The 16,901-nt window shown below is 36.6% G+C and overlaps 3 protein-coding genes across 4 annotated transcripts; 2 read left to right on the top strand and 1 right to left on the bottom strand.

The window, feature by feature from the left end:
- Positions 1–7: 7 nt before the first annotated feature.
- Positions 8–5,015, bottom strand: PARP2 (poly(ADP-ribose) polymerase). 2 transcript variants are annotated; one of them, XM_088816149.1, is made up of 20 exons: positions 4,840–5,015; positions 4,655–4,757; positions 4,281–4,566; positions 3,977–4,180; positions 3,718–3,827; positions 3,542–3,623; positions 3,191–3,426; positions 2,800–2,926; positions 2,642–2,697; positions 2,356–2,429; positions 2,176–2,222; positions 2,045–2,094; positions 1,851–1,913; positions 1,554–1,631; positions 1,299–1,409; positions 1,086–1,161; positions 841–983; positions 651–724; positions 391–496; positions 8–301 (listed from the first exon to the last, which is right to left on the bottom strand). In XM_088816149.1, the coding sequence occupies exons 2-20, from the start codon at positions 4,739–4,741 to the stop codon at positions 209–211; spliced, it is 2,103 nt and encodes a 700-aa protein (XP_088672275.1). In that variant the 5' UTR covers positions 4,742–4,757; positions 4,840–5,015; the 3' UTR covers positions 8–208. The 2 variants fall into 2 exon arrangements, with proteins under 2 accessions (XP_088672275.1, XP_012833652.2); XM_012978198.2 differs by having other exon boundaries at positions 4,655–4,853.
- Positions 5,016–7,227: 2,212 nt separating this feature from the next.
- GCP4 (GAMMA-TUBULIN COMPLEX PROTEIN 4) lies at positions 7,228–13,828 on the top strand. Its single transcript, XM_088816156.1, has 17 exons — positions 7,228–7,574; positions 8,272–8,563; positions 9,062–9,198; positions 9,862–9,960; positions 10,047–10,164; positions 10,421–10,693; positions 10,786–10,866; positions 10,941–11,024; positions 11,251–11,337; positions 11,648–11,703; positions 11,788–11,976; positions 12,147–12,372; positions 12,724–12,812; positions 13,056–13,209; positions 13,307–13,429; positions 13,524–13,630; positions 13,782–13,828. The coding sequence occupies exons 1-16, from the start codon at positions 7,405–7,407 to the stop codon at positions 13,587–13,589; spliced, it is 2,244 nt and encodes a 747-aa protein (XP_088672282.1). The 5' UTR covers positions 7,228–7,404; the 3' UTR covers positions 13,590–13,630; positions 13,782–13,828.
- A 352-nt stretch (positions 13,829–14,180) lies between these two features.
- On the top strand, positions 14,181–16,729 carry PHR2 (photolyase/blue-light receptor 2). The gene is made up of 4 exons (XM_012978173.2): positions 14,181–15,312; positions 15,939–16,168; positions 16,255–16,356; positions 16,447–16,729. The coding sequence occupies exons 1-4, from the start codon at positions 14,374–14,376 to the stop codon at positions 16,523–16,525; spliced, it is 1,350 nt and encodes a 449-aa protein (XP_012833627.2). The 5' UTR covers positions 14,181–14,373; the 3' UTR covers positions 16,526–16,729.
- Positions 16,730–16,901: the final 172 nt, after the last annotated feature.

Here is a 16,901-nt window from a genome sequence, read left to right on the forward strand (position 1 = left end):
GGATCGATTTATTTAAAAATATTTTTTAAAATTTAATTCTCATTTAAATAGTTCTGAGGTACAAATACATAATTTACAGAAGTTTCAAAGGGTCTCAGATTACATAACTACCCTCGTAAAGAGCAAAAAATTACGAATTTACAGAATACAAAATAAAGAAAAAGGATACCAAAAGTAATAAAATTGGTGGCAATTGGTCTAGGGTTTGTTAGTACTTGAAGTTGAAGTTGACATGGACAAGATAACGCATTCTGATCTGGTCCACATTGTACACTATGTATTCATTGTATAGCAAACTTCCCTGCAATACAGTAGTAGTATATCAATATGCAGTGTAAGAAATCACAAGATTATATTTCATCGTAGATAAATAAATAAAAAATACGAGACCTTGCGGCCTGGTTGCTCTTTTGGTTTTCCCAAGGGAACAAGGACGCCGTTTTCAAGTGTTTGAGCCTCCGAAAGATCTGGTGCAGTCTGGCCAACTCCTTTTGTGCTGTAAAAATCGATCCAAACGTACATTTCGATCAGCACAATCATTTTTGGCCAATTCGAATAATATACAGTTATGCTTAATTAAGAGTGATATTGCGTAAAAGACGCCATTAGGGAATTGGACGTTTGAGATTTAGAGAGACGGAATATCAAACCTAAGCTTCCCAGCTGGTAACTTGTCAGCGTGTGAATTAGCTGTTACGAGCTCAGCCATATCTCCCAAAGCAACCTGAAAGTAACTCACGCAAAACGTGTTAAAAAGGAGATTTATTTTTAAAATATAGATAGAATACGTTTCACACCTCACATAAAAAATCGTGAGGATCGAGAGAACGAATAAATCACCTCACATAAAAGAAGCACGCCAGCAGATGCGGCTTTAGTCGAACAGCAGTAGTTAGCACTTTTTGAGAACATATCAGCAAAATAAACACCTTTGCCAAACATGTAACCTGTTACAGGTGCTTCTGGAGGAGCAATGCGTAGACCTGGCAAAAATTTTGGGTGAAAGAATCTAATCAAGTACTGCACCAATACATTCCATTTCATTGGTGGTGAACCATAAAAAAAAAAAAAAGAAGAAAAAAAACCTTGGGACAAAATTCCGGTCCAGTTTGTGAGTCGTGAGCCATGCCACAGAAGCATTCTGTTTTTGGTCCCTGAAAACTGCAAATCATGATATGGCAAAACCCGTTACTGTTGGAATAAATTACAGTTTAACGAGAATATATCTTTCAATCTAAAAAGTAAGAGAAAAAAGAAAATCATTATTAGGCATCTCTTAGTTGTTACACATTGTTCACCTTCTCAAATCTTTGAGCTTCGCTCTCTCTTGACACGTTAAATATTTGAACAATATCCACATCATAACCCGAATGAGTCTTTGCATGAGTGTTCTTTGTGTATTTCTCAATCTGAGACATAAATATGTTGTGGTTTGGTTGAGAGAAACAAAATTAATAGTGGCTTGAAAGACACATAAATTTTAGAAAAATTACATGTCATTGTAAGTAAATACTAAATTGTGTACTATACGAACAAAAGGAAGAGAAAATTACGATGGAGAATTCCTCTGAATGAACTTCAAGCGGCATGAGTTCACATTGAAGTCGCCTGTATTGAGAATACAGAGGATCCTGTAATACAAGACCCAGTAACAATATCAGAATACCATGTTGCAGGGTAAGAAATCAATGATGAGAATTATTATCAAGGGAATGACAGAAGTTTCCACTACATATTTAAAGGACATACTGACTCTGAGGTAATGACTACGACAATTAAGATTAGATTTCTATGAAAACACGGCAATAAAGTTTATGAAATCCAGAGTAAGGAGAATAAATATAATGTACCTCCATGTCAATATCATTCTCAATCAACTTCATTGCAACCTCAATTTCACCAAGTGCTTCAACCTATGATTTTGTTACCAGAATGAGATCATGAAATATTCAAATTTGAACTCAAGAATGATGCATGGAGATGAAATTCATTTTGGATGACATTTTTCTAACACAAGCACTAAACGGATAGGAAAAGGAATCACCATTTCCAATTTTCCTTTTAGCTTTTGAGGGGTGTCGATGATGAACAGACCTGTCATACAGCAATTTAGAGCTTTATCGCAGAAATACAGAGTAAAATTTCTTGGGATCATCTGAAAGGGAGAGAACTTACTTGTTTTCTTAAAACCAAAGTCATGCGGGATTACGGTGTAAAATTCCCTGCAATTTAGACAATAATGGCAAGTTGGCACATGACTTAACTGAAGTCTTCACAAAAAAACTCAGGTGCAAATTGTGGCGCGTATCATGCCAACCAAATAATAAAACTCAAATTTACAAAATAAACGTTTACCCGCTTAATTGCTCAAGTGTCTTTCTATCAGCTTGGCCAATTACATCAGCAATCCTTTTCAATACATCATAGCCCTACATAGATCAAATGAATGCAATCGGAAAGATGTTATTCAAAGAGAGAAAGATAGAGGAAGTTCAGACAAATATCGTTAAAAATTCCTTTAGTCACCCTCCTCCTCCCAGAAAAGGAAAACAAGAAGAAACACAAATTCTCATAAGTTTCGAATCAACAGTATTCAATTACTATACAAATCAGAATAATAAAGTTCTGAGCAATATCTCACCTTTAAAATTGTCGATTTGCTCAATTTACCCAATGGTAATTTGTCAGCATTGTATCCTATCACAAGATAAAACAAATATGTAAATGAACATAACTGATAACATAAGAAATGCATCATTAGCTAATAACAACAGAACAAACACCAATGTGAATACAAACCTATTTCCATCATCTGTTGCCTCATCATGCTCATATTGCAAATAAGAGAGATGAACTTTGCGATACGAGCTTCCAGCTTTGACTCTTGAGGTTCTTGTAGTACTGTAGATTTCTGCTTATCTTGAACCTAAAAACGATTATCAATATTTAAGCTCCCAAAATTCTACAAGAAACTCAAATAATTGCTATAGGCATAAGATAAGAGGGGAATTAATATGTTCTGCCTTCACTCTTTATGAACCATTTGTGAACCTGTTTTGTCTAAATTAGATAAGCTATAATATCGACACACATGTTTTATACATAGAATATATTGTGACCATGAACAACGGAATCAAGCAATTCTTCAACAAAAAATGCACAAACAAAAAAAATTCTGTTAGAAACTCACAGGTGGTAAATTTTTGGTTTCGCTGTAGTCCATTTCTAACCAAGTATAGGTACGTGGATAACTAACAAAGTCTTTCCTGTCAAGCCATCTGTTCTTTGTCTTGTCGAAGAACTTATTCTCAAACTCATAGATGGCAGCTTGCTGTGAGTTGTAGGGGCCATTCAACTTATTTTGACCCTTCACACCAACTCTTCCCCATCTATAATAGACCATGTATTTGCCACCATCATCAGATTCTGCCATTAGATGTTCAGACCGTATAAGCAAAATATTTTACAATTCGTCTGTTTTCCCTGAACTGAATTTCAAGTATTTAACATATGAACTAAACATAGGGAACAGAAGCTTAACCTAGAATCTGAATGACAAAAAATTTGTTATTGTTCGCCCCGACATTTGTTTGATTCAACAAGGCATCATAAATTTCATCACCCTACATCAAAAATTAAAAGGGTCAAAACCAAATTAAAATGCAATACTTATTTCCTTTTACTACGCCTCGTTAAGTAAAAAATTAAATGGCTTACTACGTGCAGAACGTGATACTGCGCCTTAATATGGTCCGACAGGCATTGATCCACGACAGCAGAACCTTTCTTTGTAGCTGTAACAATTTTCTCCTCCTTTTGTTCTTTCACTAATGAATTTTACATAGTAATAGCAGAAGAAAAATTCAGGTTACGTATCTACTGAGGCACATTTGATAGGGAACATGACATAGCTCATCAAAATTCGGTAATAATGACATGCAGTATCACATATGATGTATGCAAGCAATTTGATTACCTGGATCTTTACCGGTCGAGATATTGTCGTTATCAGCGCAAAGCCTCTCTAGAAGCTCTTTTTTTGTGCCCATGGTGGAAATTCCCCGAATATTGGCCTCTTCTCGAAGCTGTTTTATGTTCATTGTTCGCAATTCATCAACTGTCTTGACTTCCACTGATGCAGGGGAATCAGCATTCTCCTCTTTGGTTTCAACTGCCAAATCTGTCCCATAAAAATCAGAATTAGGTTTCAAATGACAGTCAAATACAATTAGGTTTCAAATGACAGTCAAATACAATTAGGTTTGAATTGATCGATTTACCTTCACCGTCAGCGGTTGGAGAGCCACCAACATCAGCACAGAGCCTCTCGGTAAGCTCTTTCTTAGTTCCAGCAGCGGAGACTCCTCGAATAGAGGCCTTTTCGCGAAGCTGCTTCACATTCATGCTTTGCAACTCATCAATGGTCTCGATTTTCTGTGGTGCTCCTGAATCGGAATCGTTAGCATCGGAATCCCTCTTCCTTTTGCGACTACTGTCAGGATCGCTGTTCAAATCCACCGTTTTCATTTTCTTCTCCTCCCGAATCGCGGCGTCGAGTCTCCTAACCTACAATTTTGAGAACCAACATTTGAAATCAATTTGTCAAATATCTGCTCCTATAATAGATAATATGAGAAGTGGAAAGTGAAATTACCAGAGTAGGCTTGATACCGGCGGTGCTGAGGCCGCGTTCGTCGAGTTTGGCACGGAGTTCTTCCACTTTGAGATCGCGCGTCGCCATTGTTGCTCGGAGAGAACTGTGGGAGTGGGTCAATGAGAATTTGGAGGGTTTTTCGAAAGTGGTGTGTATAAGTAAGAGATGAAAACGAAGAAGCTTACAGGAGAAGTGACTTGTAATGAAATCTCAGTGCGGGGCACGACTTTTTGGCGCGTCTTCTACAAACCTAAAAAATTCTCTTTTCGGACAACCTGGTCAGCTACCGGTGGTGCGACGGAATGAGTCTGACGGCACCGTTTACCGAACGTTGGTGAGACTAGGTCAACTTTGTAATTTCAAATAAATTTGTATTTCTGGATTATTATAAGTTTAACCACTTTCAATGAGAGAATTACACTTTCATCCCTCATGTTTGGCCGATTTCACTTTTGGTCCCCTTGTTCCAAAGTTAACAAATTTCAATTTCACCTCCAAAGTTCAATTTTAAACACATTTGGTCCCCTCCGTCTCGTTTCCGTTCACATTTAACTCAAAATTCTATTTGGGGCCAACATTGAAATTTAAAATTGTTTTGGGGCTGGAAAACAATTAAAATTTAAAGTATTGTTTATATTTTTTTTTAATAATATTTAGTATGATAAAAACAAATTACATAATATTCAATTTTCACAAATAAAATGCAAAAAAAATATATTAAATAAAAATACATTAGAATCCTTTTTTGAATAATATTTTAGTTTTAACAATCAAAATGATATATATGTATATAAAATAAATCAAAAGGCAAAAATGACAAATTGTCCCCAAAACAATTTTAAATTTTATTATACTAAATATTATTAAAAAAATTAATTATAAACACTACTTTAAAATTTTAATTGTTTTCCAGCCCCAAAGCAAATCTAAATTTCATTTTGGCCCAAATAGTATGTTTATAATACTAATATCAATACTTATACACATACTAATACTAATACAATACTAATATTAATATCGATACAAATATTAACATTGACACTAATGTTAATATTCATACTAATATTAATATGCGTCCCGCAATAGATGGTTTAGCGGTTCGAGCAAGTGAGCATGCTACTGATACAAGTGTTACTATCGGTGTTAATATTTTTCTCTGAAATATATCTATTTTTTAGATCACATTTCTCATATTTGATGATTTTTCGTTAATTATTTTGTTTCATTTTTTATTTAATCAAAAGGGTTTTTTTTATTATGTCATATTATCTATATAAAATTATCAAGTTTTTTAGTCTACTATTTTATCTAAAATTATTGGGCAAATTACGGTCACCCTCTGAGTTATGGTCAAATTACAAAAACTCCTCATATTTTGGTAATTACAACCACAAGACCCCTCCAAAGGTAAATTGAGGGATGTTAATACGGTAAAATCGAATCAAAATTTCGGTACGCCAACATTTCATACCGTTTATCGAACTAAGTACACGATTTGGTTTGATAAATAACTGAATTACATAATTTTTATGTAAAATAATTTAAAATGAGAGATAACTGTAATTACCCAACAAGAGGTTTTTTTTTCATAATTTGGTCATACCTCGGGGGATTGCCGTAATTTGCCCATTATTATTTTAAAATTTTAAATTACCCCCCATTTATCACACAGGTAATATACTAATTTTTAGAAGGGTAAATTCCATTTCCCCCCTTATACTTTGACTGGATATCACTTTACCCCCTATACTTTCAATTGCATCGATTTGCCCCCTTGTACTTTGGTTCGATATCCCTTTACCCCTCCTACTCTCAATTCATCAATTTGCCCACTTGTACTTTGGCTCGATATCACCTTAGTCCCTTATACTCTCAATTGCATCGATTTGCCCATGTACTTGAAAAATTGTTTCAATGTGGCCCTCGCCGTTAATTTTCAAACATTTGAACTTAACACCGTTTGATTTAAGTTTGAAAATTAATAAAATGTCACCCATCCACTTTAAAATATTATTAAAAAAAATAATAAAAAATTAAAGACAACGAGAAAACATAATCCACGACGCCAACCACAATTTTTTTTTCTTTTTTATTAAAAATTATTTAAACTGTGAGGGTGACTTTTTTGTAATTTTCAAACTTATATCAAACGGTGTTAGGGTCAAAGGTCTGAAAACTAACGACGAGAGCCACATTGAGACAAATTTTCAAGTACATGGGGGCAAATCGATGAATTGAGAGTAGAAGGGGGTAAAGTGATATCGAATCAAAGTACAAGGGGTCAAATCGAAGCAATTGAGAGTACAAGGGGGTAAAGTGATATCCAGCCAAAGTACAAGGGGGGAAAGTCGAATTTACTCTTTTTAGAATCTAAATTATTTTATTAGAGCTGACGCCGTAAAGTGAAAATTGTCAGACAGTGGCATTACAGTGGGGCTAATTGCAGTTTCAGAAACTAGAGGAAATTTTCGCAATTTAGAAATAAGTCAGGAGTTGTTCATAATTTGCCCTAATTATTATTTGTTGCGATTATAGGATTTATTTATTTAGCACATTAAATTACAAAACAACCCACAAAAAAGATTTTGAATTACACGGCAAATTGGGGCTCCCGCCGACCTCACTCCCACTAGTATAATTTACTTTCCGAAAGCGTCCACTGACTCGCCGGCCGGTTTACTGCTTCACCGGCGCTGCGTCACTTTTGACGATTTTGAAATTCGGATTACTGGGTGCGAATTTTCGCGATAATGCTGCACGAGTTGCTTTTGGCACTCCTAGGTTACACCGGAGATCTCATAATCGACGATAGAGAATACCAGGAATCCCTCCGCGTTAACTTATCCTCCGATGCGCCGCTTTCCGATGAGCCAACTTTCAAACTCGCTCCCGATCTTTCATTCATTCAGCCCAGCGATAGGTATTCAGTAAACCTAGTACACCCATCATTTAGTTTACTCTTAATTGTGAAGAATGACTAGGGTTTCTATCTTCGGTGCTGCATTGGGTGTTGATGGGGTATGAAATTGTACAGTGGATAATATTGTGGAAGTTTTGCGATATAATTATTAATTTTCTACTTGATGTAGAAAAACATCAAGTAGTGGGTAGTTATATATAAGTAATTAATTATTGTTTTGCGATATAATTATTGGCAAGTATTAGGTTATTTAGTTGATTAGTTACTTAGGTGAGTAGTGGCTATGATTTTGTGTGTTGATCCGTGACATTGCGTTTTAATTGGCTCGATATTGAGTGTTTTATTTTAGTATTTGTAAGTTCTTTGTTACTTGGTTTACCAGTATAAACGGTTTTGAGTTGTCCTTTTTTCGTGTCTCAATGTGATTTTAGGTTCTGATTGTCAGGGAAGATGTTTAGAGGGTCATCACATTTGCATTTTACTATAAATGTTTGGCAGGATTGTGTTCCACAACTCCACTATTCACCATCAATTAGTCAAAATTTACACGTTGGATCCTTATAGAGTGGTAGTTACGCCTTGGTTGTTTGTGCTGGATCTATACTTGTGATAAATTTCATAATTCCTTGTTATTTAGTGTGTAATAAAACTGGTTTGGTTTTGTATTGCTGATGCAAAATTTGATTCTAACTGGCAGGGAAGTTATCGAGAGAGTAATTACTCTAGGTTTCTACTACAGGGAGCTAGAACGTTTTGCGGCTAAATCTCGAAATTTAAGTTGGATTAGATCTTCAAACGAGTCTCCTTTGTCAAGAGCTACAGAAATATTGAAAGGGAAGAAGGTGAAGCCCAGTGTATATAGGAGGGCACTATCGAATGGAATTGTTGAAGTGCTATCTGTTTATAGGTCCGCTGTTTTGCATATTGAGCAGATATTGTTGTCTGATTCCCTCCCCGTCTTGGCAACTGTGACACAAGGACTCAATAAGGTGGGAAATAGGTTATGCATCATTTATTATATGCGTTTATGAAGGTTTAATTTTTATGTGTGTATGATCTGTTGCGGATATGTTCATTTGAACTGTTACTGTATGCAAATTCTCTTCAAATATGACGAAATGGTTAAAGTATAATTCCTTTATCGGCCTCTTGAAATATAATGTGAATTGGTTCTGTAACATTAGCTTGCCACTCTAGATTTTGTTCATTCAGGGAGTAAAGCTTTCTTGTTCCTTTTATTTATTTTATTTTTTCTCTGCCCTCGCACTAAAACTAGTTATAACTATCAACATTGTGCATCCTGCATATAACTTGTCTGTGTAACTGCACATGTTAATTGCCCTATAAGCTGAGTAGTTCTGTTTTACCAAACTGAAAGGGTAAGTATACACTCGAAACGAAACTTTACCTGAACAGTTCACTTCTCATTTCTGCTAGTGGTGTCTAGTCTATTTTAATCTGCACTAACTTGTGAGTATGTGGCTCAGTTCTTTGTTTTGTTGCCACCTCTTTACGAGCTTATTTTGGAGATTGAGCGTAATCATATTTATGGAGGCAGACTTCTCAACCTTTTGCACAAACGATGCCATTGTGGGGTTCCTGAATTGCAAACATGTATTCAGCGGTATGCAATTATCCAATTCTATCTTGTATATGCTTAACAGTTTTTTAGACTATCTTAGTAATTCTAAGTTGCATATCTCATAAAGCGGTTCAGGAACTTGTGGGAATATAACATGTAGCATTGTATTAGATTAATGAAAGTTTTTAGAAGCCCTGTTTGTTAAGCAGGTTAAATATCCTTTGAAAGACATATGGGTTTGAAAAACGTATGCTATTCTTGATTCATATCACAGCAACTGGTCATCAGTCATCACAAACTTGATGGGGTAGGGTTGTAGGGTAAGCATCCTTCTTACGAGTGGCTTGGATGGATTAAGTTATTTTTGGATTTATGCGTTGATAAAATATTCAGTTCTTAGGCAATGCACATATTTTCTCTTAGTGCACATTTAGTTTGACAAAGAGATGAAGAGAGAATTTTATTTACAATTTGATATCCTAGATCAGAAAGATGATTATCATGGTTTTTATGCTACCAGCGAACTTGCTGTTGGATTTTGAAAATTAATCACAGAATCCTAAATGACAAGTTACTAAAAAATATATATTCTTAGTTCCCTATTACTTTGTTGTGTAGTGAAATCCGCATTAATATGCCATTCAGGTGTAGGCGATTATATATTGACTTGGAATGGTATTAGAATAATATTACCATGACAAACAGGCTTCTATGGCATGGGCATCAGGTCATGTACAATCAACTTACTTCATGGATGGTTTATGGGATCCTTCATGACCAGTATGGAGAGTTTTTTGTTAGCAGGTATGATTTTTCCGAGTGCTATGCCGTTCAGTTTCAATTTGCTTGACATACACAATAGCTATATGACTTTATTTTTCTTCTCTCAGGCAAGAGGATAGTGATTCTGAGCACGATTCATCTGCAAATACACTTGAGAAACTGTCTCGCATGTCAACTAATGATGTATCTCTAACTGATTGGCATCTTGGCTTCCATATTTCTCTGGTATATTTATGTTTGTTTTGAGCTATTGGTTTTTAGTGATCGTCATATATATTTAGTGATCCATGACTTAGATTATCACAGAGTTTTAGTATGTTTGTATTAGTTATGTTATTCACACGAAGCATTTCTGTCATAACTAATTTTACTTTAATGGTTCCATTCACCAACAACTCAGACCATTACTTTCTCTTAGATTATATTTCAGTCTGCAATACTGGTTCACAGTTAATGTGCTGCGTTTTGAATTCGTTTGCAGGATATGCTTCCTGAGTATGTTCCAATAAACATTGCTGAATCTATTTTATTTGCTGGAAAAGCTATCAGAGTTCTTCGGAATCCAAGTCCCTCTATCCAATTTCATCGTGCATCATCTCATCAGAGCATACAAAAAGGATCACAAAGGGTTCAAGGATTTACCGGAAGGCTTTCTCTACAGAAAGACTCTTCTGTTGAAACCATGTTGACTGGAGAAGAATTACTTCCACAAGCTGAGGCTGATAAAATTGAAGTTATGCTTCAAGAATTGAAGGTTTTAATGCTTTTGACCATGTCGTTATGCATTTCTTTTAAAACCCTTTTGCTTCCAGTCTTCAAAGATTTGGTTTGTTTTATTATGTGCAGGAATCATCTGAGTTCCATAAGAGATCGTTTGAGACTGCAGTTGGCTCAATCAAAGCGATTGCAGCAAATCATCTTTGGCAGGTGCTGATTGCAAACATTTATGTCCCTTTATTGTTAGACAAAAAGTAACTTATATATCTTGGTTATATTTGCAGCTTGTTGTTGTGCGTGCTGACTTGAATGGCCACTTAAAAGCTCTTAAAGATTATTTCCTTTTAGCTAAAGGTGATTTTTTCCAGGTAGGATAAACTTAAGAAGTCAACTGTGCGGCATTTGCATCTATCAATGTATTCAGACATTATTCACTTGAAGAGGAAATTTGTTTTAGTTTATAAAATCTTCCAGAATTTGAGCTTGTAAAATAGTTTGTTATGTACATTGTTGCAAAAGATTTACTTTATAACCGTCTAGCTGAATTCTCTTCACTTTTTATAATAGTATACTGAAAGATGTCTTACATGATAGAGTTTTCTTGAGGAAAGTCGCATGCTGATGCGTTTACCACCCCGTCAATCAACTGCTGAAGCTGATCTTATGGTTCCTTTTCAACTGGTAAGTGTTAATCATGAAATGCATCATAGCTAACAATAGAATTGCTATTAAATCCTTGCATAAGTTATACAAAGTACTCGGCTTATCTTTTGTGCGGGTAACCCGAGAGGCACTCACTCCTCTTGTTCAGTTACTCTGCTACAAGGTTATCTGCACGCATGATCTGAGTCTTAAAAGAGATACCACTAACTTCATCCATAATTCTTCATTGCTGACCTAAACAGAATTCATAAAATCATTTTGCTCGTGCCTCCTTTTCTGTATATCTTCTGTATATTGTACTAAGCTGAAAAACTCATATCTAATGCAGGCTTCGATAAAGACTATCGCTGATGAGGACAAATACTTTTCCAGAGTATCTTTGCGGTACGACCAGTTTTTTATATTCCAATTCTTCAACTGAAATATAACTCTTCAAGACAATGCTCTTCTTAATTTCTTTCCTTTCAGAATGCCAGGAGTCACAGTTAAATCTTCCCATGTTGAGTTGCCTAAAACGAAAGCATATTCTGATGGTGACTCAGGTGTCCAATTAGATACTTCTGCAGGGATGTCAATTGATGGCTGGGATGGCATTGCCCTTGAATATTCTGTTGACTGGCCCTTGCAGTTGTTCTTTACACCGGAAGTGCTGTCTAAGTAAGCTTTACATCAGCTCTATCAATTCCTCCTTCCGATCACAAATAAAAAATCGATAAAATGAATGTCAATGTTAGTGGAAGTGCCCATCTGCTTACTTTTTTTGTAGTGTGGCATCATTAATGGCTGAGTGAGCAACTTTTTCTTCGTCAACCTCACTGTTGGAACAGGTACCTTAGGATTTTCCAGTACTTGCTTCGTCTTAAGAGGACTCAGATGGAACTGGAGAAGTCATGGGCGTCTGCAATGCATCAAGATCATTCTGATTTTGCCAAACGCCGCAGTGATGGTATTAACGGTTCAATATCTCAACAGAGAAGGCAACGCTTTAGACCAATGTGGCGTGTGAGAGAACATATGGCCTTCCTAATCAGAAATCTTCAATTTTATATTCAGGTGAATTATCACTAAAATACGCCTGAAGTACCGTTTGAGTTGATATTTACTTAAACGAGAGATAACTAACGGCAAACTTATCTTTTGAAACCTGATCAATAAGTAGTGAAAACCCAAAATATACAAACGGAATTCAAGAACATACCTGGCACTTTGCATCTTAAAGTTCCTAAGTACACCTTCACTCGAACAGGCATCTCAGTTGTTATGCATCTAGAATATTAAGTTTTCTTGATTTTGATCTTGTAAATGTAATAATGTGCTGTTATGGTTACATACTCTCGTCTACTTATTCATTGAAAATCTTTGTAAAGACTAAATTGTTGAACTAATTCATCTTTAAATTGGTAGGTCGATGTAATAGAATCTCAGTGGAACGTCTTGCAATCTCATATTCAGAATTCTCGTGACTTCACGGAACTGGTGGGGTTCCACCAAGAGTAAGTGATGCGGCTGTTAAATTTCAATTCGACTATATAGCGTAATTAGGTCTTGAAATCTGTATTTAACATGTAAAGATGTTAAAAATATGCTGAATCTTATAGCTGTAGCTTCTACTCTTTTTGATGTCGACATCTGAGGAAGTGGCTGATAATTGTGTCGATAGACAACTGATTTGAGTTTATTGGGCTAAACTGCTAATGCATAAACAAGATTTAACCTAACCGATTTTATTCTTACAGGTATTTATCTGCACTGATATCACAATCTTTCCTGGATATCGGTTCTGTGTCACGTATTCTGGATGGAATAATGAGACTTTGTTTACAATTTTGCTGGAAGATCGAGAACCAAGAAAGTAAAGACAGCACTGCAGGACTGGAGCACATAGCTGAGGTACTAAAAGCGGTGCATATTACTTGCAACTGTTGTCACTGATATTGTATTTAAATACCAAGCGAGATAAAAACATAATATCTTTCCCTCTTACCAGGAATTTAATAAGAAGTCAAATTCGTTATACACCATACTCCGCAGTAGCAGGATTGCTGGGAGTCAGCGAGCCCCATTTCTTAGGCGCTTCCTTTTGCGACTCAACTTCAATTCCTTCTTTGAGGTAACAAACAATATGCACTATGCAGATTTTTCTTCTAAAATCAGTCCAGCTCGAAAACATTGCTTTAATTTGTGTAAATTTTTGTCGTTTACAGACAACTGCTAGAGGGGTGCTGAATGTTGTGAGACCTCGCCCAACACTTGCCTCTACTATGATTTAGGCTTTTTTTTCTCCCTCTCTTGCAGCTGACATCACCAAGAGGTAGCCATTTTAGTCTTTTCAAGTTCAATGGATTTGTTATTCTCCCCCGTTCCAAATGCAACGTTAGTTAACCCGTGAAATCACGTAGATACTGATAAGGTTCTCTTATACTTTGCAATCTTTGGTGTTGATTTGTTAGCTTGTTTCTCAGGAGGTGTTGGAGATGATCACTACTGATGGAGCACAGTGACTAATTCTATATAATCTATATCTGGTGTTGGAGTGATTTTTATTTGTACATTATTATAATACCATAGGTGCCCTTCCCTTGCTGTTTGCACTGCAAATAGAGAAAATCTTGCACGATGTCATATTTGATTATTATTATTTTTTTTATTATAATATTTAATTCATCAAATAATTATATTGAATTTCAAAATACCTAAACTCCAAATGCAAAGTATTATTTGCATGCAATCTCCTGAAGTAATTATAGTTCGAATTCCACCAACCCCCCATCCCATCCACCACACCAACCCCATATGTTCTTGGTAGTTGATGGCTCCATAAAAAAAAAAAAAAAGTGAAATTGGTACAATTAATCAAAATTTAAATAAATGTAGTAAAACTAATTTATTATTCACACTGAAATAAATTAAAATTAAATTACTAAAAACTAATCCCGGCATTAACCCCATCAACCAAACAAACCTCAGCCGACGGATACAAATCCACAGCTTATCATCTTCATCTTCTTCATTACCACCATTTTTCAGCCTCATTATTCTTCACCATTCACAACAATGGATTCCACAGCCAAAAACGCAGAAACCCCCGAAGAATACCAGCAAAACCCACTCCCCATTCTTCCCACTGCTTCAATTTCACTCTCCCTCTCCGCACTCATTCCTTCCCATTTCCTCCCACCCAAACAATTCGCCGCCGCCTCCTCTTCAAACAAACTCAAAATCCCATCTCAAATCTCCTCTCTCTCCCACTTTTCTCTCTCCTCTTCCCTCCCCCAACCTAAATCCTTCTTCAAATCCACCATCTCAGCCAACCCTCTCCAGAACACTCTCACTCTTAACCCCCTCCGCCCATCCAACCCCTCCGGCGCCGCCGCCCTCCGCCGCGCCGCCGTCGTATGGTTCCGCAACGACCTCCGCATCCACGACAACGAGTGCCTCACCTCCGCCAACAACGATTCCGTCTCCGTCGTCCCGGTTTACTGCTTCGACCCCAGAGACTACGGTAAATCCACGTCCGGGTTCGACAAAACCGGACCCTATCGAGCAACATTTCTGTTGGAATCCGTCGCCGATTTGCGGAGTAACTTGCAGGCGCGTGGGTCGGATCTCGTGGTGAGAATTGGGAGGCCGGAGAGCGTGTTGTTGGAGGTGGCTAAAGCGGTGGGTGCAGATGCTGTTTATATGCACAGAGAGGTTTCGCACGACGAAGTTAAAGCGGAGGAGAAGATAGAGGAGGTTATGAAGGATGAGGGAGTTGAGGTGAAGTACTTCTGGGGAAGCACGCTGTACCATTTGGAGGATTTGCCGTTTGAGTTGGAGCAAATGCCGACGAATTACGGAGGATTTAAAGGGAAGGTGCAGGGTTTGGAGGTGAGGAACACTATTGAGGCTTTGGATAAGATGAAGGGCTTACCTAAACGAGGGGATTTAGAGCCTGGGGAGATTCCTTCCTTGATGGATTTGGGGCTCAACCCGAATTCCACCTTGGGTCAGGTATGAATATCAACTCTAATTGGTATCGTTATTTGGATTATGCAAATGATTGTGATGATCTTACCATTGGTTCGTTCTGAATGAACCGTCGATTTTGAATGTTGATGGATAGATAATTTAATTATTTTTGTTACGTTCTGTGTGCAGACGAATTCGATGCAATACTTGTGATAATACTAATTTAGAAGATTGAGTTCTAGTGCTAGTGTTGAATCGATAGAGATTTTCTTGTATTGGTGTATTAATACTGTTCTTTTGTTGGGGGTTTATTTTTGATCACATAAAATTGCGAATACCTTCATAATTTAATTAAATTGCTAGTGGCCCAACTTATTTTTTCTATACTTATCTAGATGTAAAACACCTCTTGTGTAGTTAAAGTACTATAGAACTTAATATTAGTGTCTTTTAATCATTAAGTTTTAGCATAAGCTGGAACCATTTACGTGGCAGGCTGCATGCACGTACATCTTGTGTAATATGTGATCTTGATATTAAAAAACTGGGGTATGAGTATTCATACTGCTTTGACATTTAGTAGAGCATTGGAATGAGACTAATCGGTAGATATAGAGAAGGTTAGTGAGTATTAATAGCATTAATGCGATTCTCGTTGTCTCTCGTAGAATGGGAAAACAGCTGCTAATGCTTCTCTTGTGGGTGGAGAGACTGAAGGCTTGCAGAGACTGAGAAATTTCGCCTTAGAATGCAAGGCAAAACCAAACAGTGGATCTAAGGATGGAACCAATGATAACATTTACGGCGCTAATTTTTCGTGCAAAATATCTCCATGGCTGGCCATGGGATGCCTTTCTCCTCGATCCATGTTTGACGAGCTCAAGAAATCTGCTTCAAGGTATTGCAAGAAAGAACAATATTCCTGCTTAGTTTTCGCTCTTTCTTTTCGTATACATCAATATGGAAAACCTTGTGTGTTTGCAGCATGATTTCTGCGGCGTCTAACAAGAAAAACGGGGGAACTGGTGCAAGTGACACTGGGATGAATTGGTTAGTGTATGAGCTTTTGTGGAGGGATTTTTTCAGGTTAGTCGAATTCAATAAACTGTTTTGTTATTTTCTTGGGTTTTTTGTCCTTTTCTACTAGCTATTTAACTCTTTTCTTTCTGTTTGCAGATTCATTACGAGGAAATACAGTACCTCAAAGCAGCAGAGTTATGCACCAGCTACAGCTTGTACAGGTGCTGCTGCCTGAAATAGAAAGTAGATGACAAGTAAAATGGGCAAGTTTGTAATCATCCATCCCTTTGTATCATGTAATCATTATCATATGTTAGCACTGTCTTTTGTAATGAGAATAATAATACTGAAAAGTTGCTCCATTCACCAGCAAGACTACAGGTGAATTTGATTGTACTGTGCTACTGAGATGAATGCTCAGGTTTTGGGGGATTTTGAATTTCTTTTTTTTTTTTGGCCATTGATGGAAGCAAACGGATCCAACTTGGTTTTCTTAGTTCATATGTGCAAATAGACATTCGGTAACTTTCCTCGTCGTTTTTTTTTTAAGCTCAACTGTGTTTTTTAGGGTTTTCTTGGTTCATTTGTACATTTTGTAATCCAGTGTAAGA

Source organism: Erythranthe guttata, chromosome 4, assembly GCF_056151865.1.
Source record: "Erythranthe guttata isolate IM_541 chromosome 4, IM_541, whole genome shotgun sequence".
In the NCBI taxonomy this organism is placed as follows: domain Eukaryota; kingdom Viridiplantae; phylum Streptophyta; class Magnoliopsida; order Lamiales; family Phrymaceae; genus Erythranthe; species Erythranthe guttata.

Coding starts and splice junctions, on each gene's coding strand:
- PHR2 (XM_012978173.2), top strand. CDS start 14,374: ATGGATTCCACAGCCAAAAACGCAGAAACCCCCGAAGAATACCAGCAA. Junction 15,313..15,938: donor CGAATTCCACCTTGGGTCAG/GTATGAATATCA, acceptor TGTCTCTCGTAG/AATGGGAAAACAGCTGCTAA. Junction 16,357..16,446: donor TTGTGGAGGGATTTTTTCAG/GTTAGTCGAATT, acceptor TTCTGTTTGCAG/ATTCATTACGAGGAAATACA.
- PARP2 (XM_088816149.1), bottom strand. CDS start 4,741: ATGGCGACGCGCGATCTCAAAGTGGAAGAACTCCGTGCCAAACTCGAC. Junction 2,223..2,355: donor ACACTTGAGCAATTAAGCGG/GTAAACGTTTAT, acceptor TCTAAATTGCAG/GGAATTTTACACCGTAATCC. Junction 1,162..1,298: donor AAGCTCAAAGATTTGAGAAG/GTGAACAATGTG, acceptor CATGATTTGCAG/TTTTCAGGGACCAAAAACAG.
- GCP4 (XM_088816156.1), top strand. CDS start 7,405: ATGCTGCACGAGTTGCTTTTGGCACTCCTAGGTTACACCGGAGATCTC. Junction 9,199..9,861: donor TTGCAAACATGTATTCAGCG/GTATGCAATTAT, acceptor CATGACAAACAG/GCTTCTATGGCATGGGCATC. Junction 9,961..10,046: donor GGAGAGTTTTTTGTTAGCAG/GTATGATTTTTC, acceptor TTCTTCTCTCAG/GCAAGAGGATAGTGATTCTG.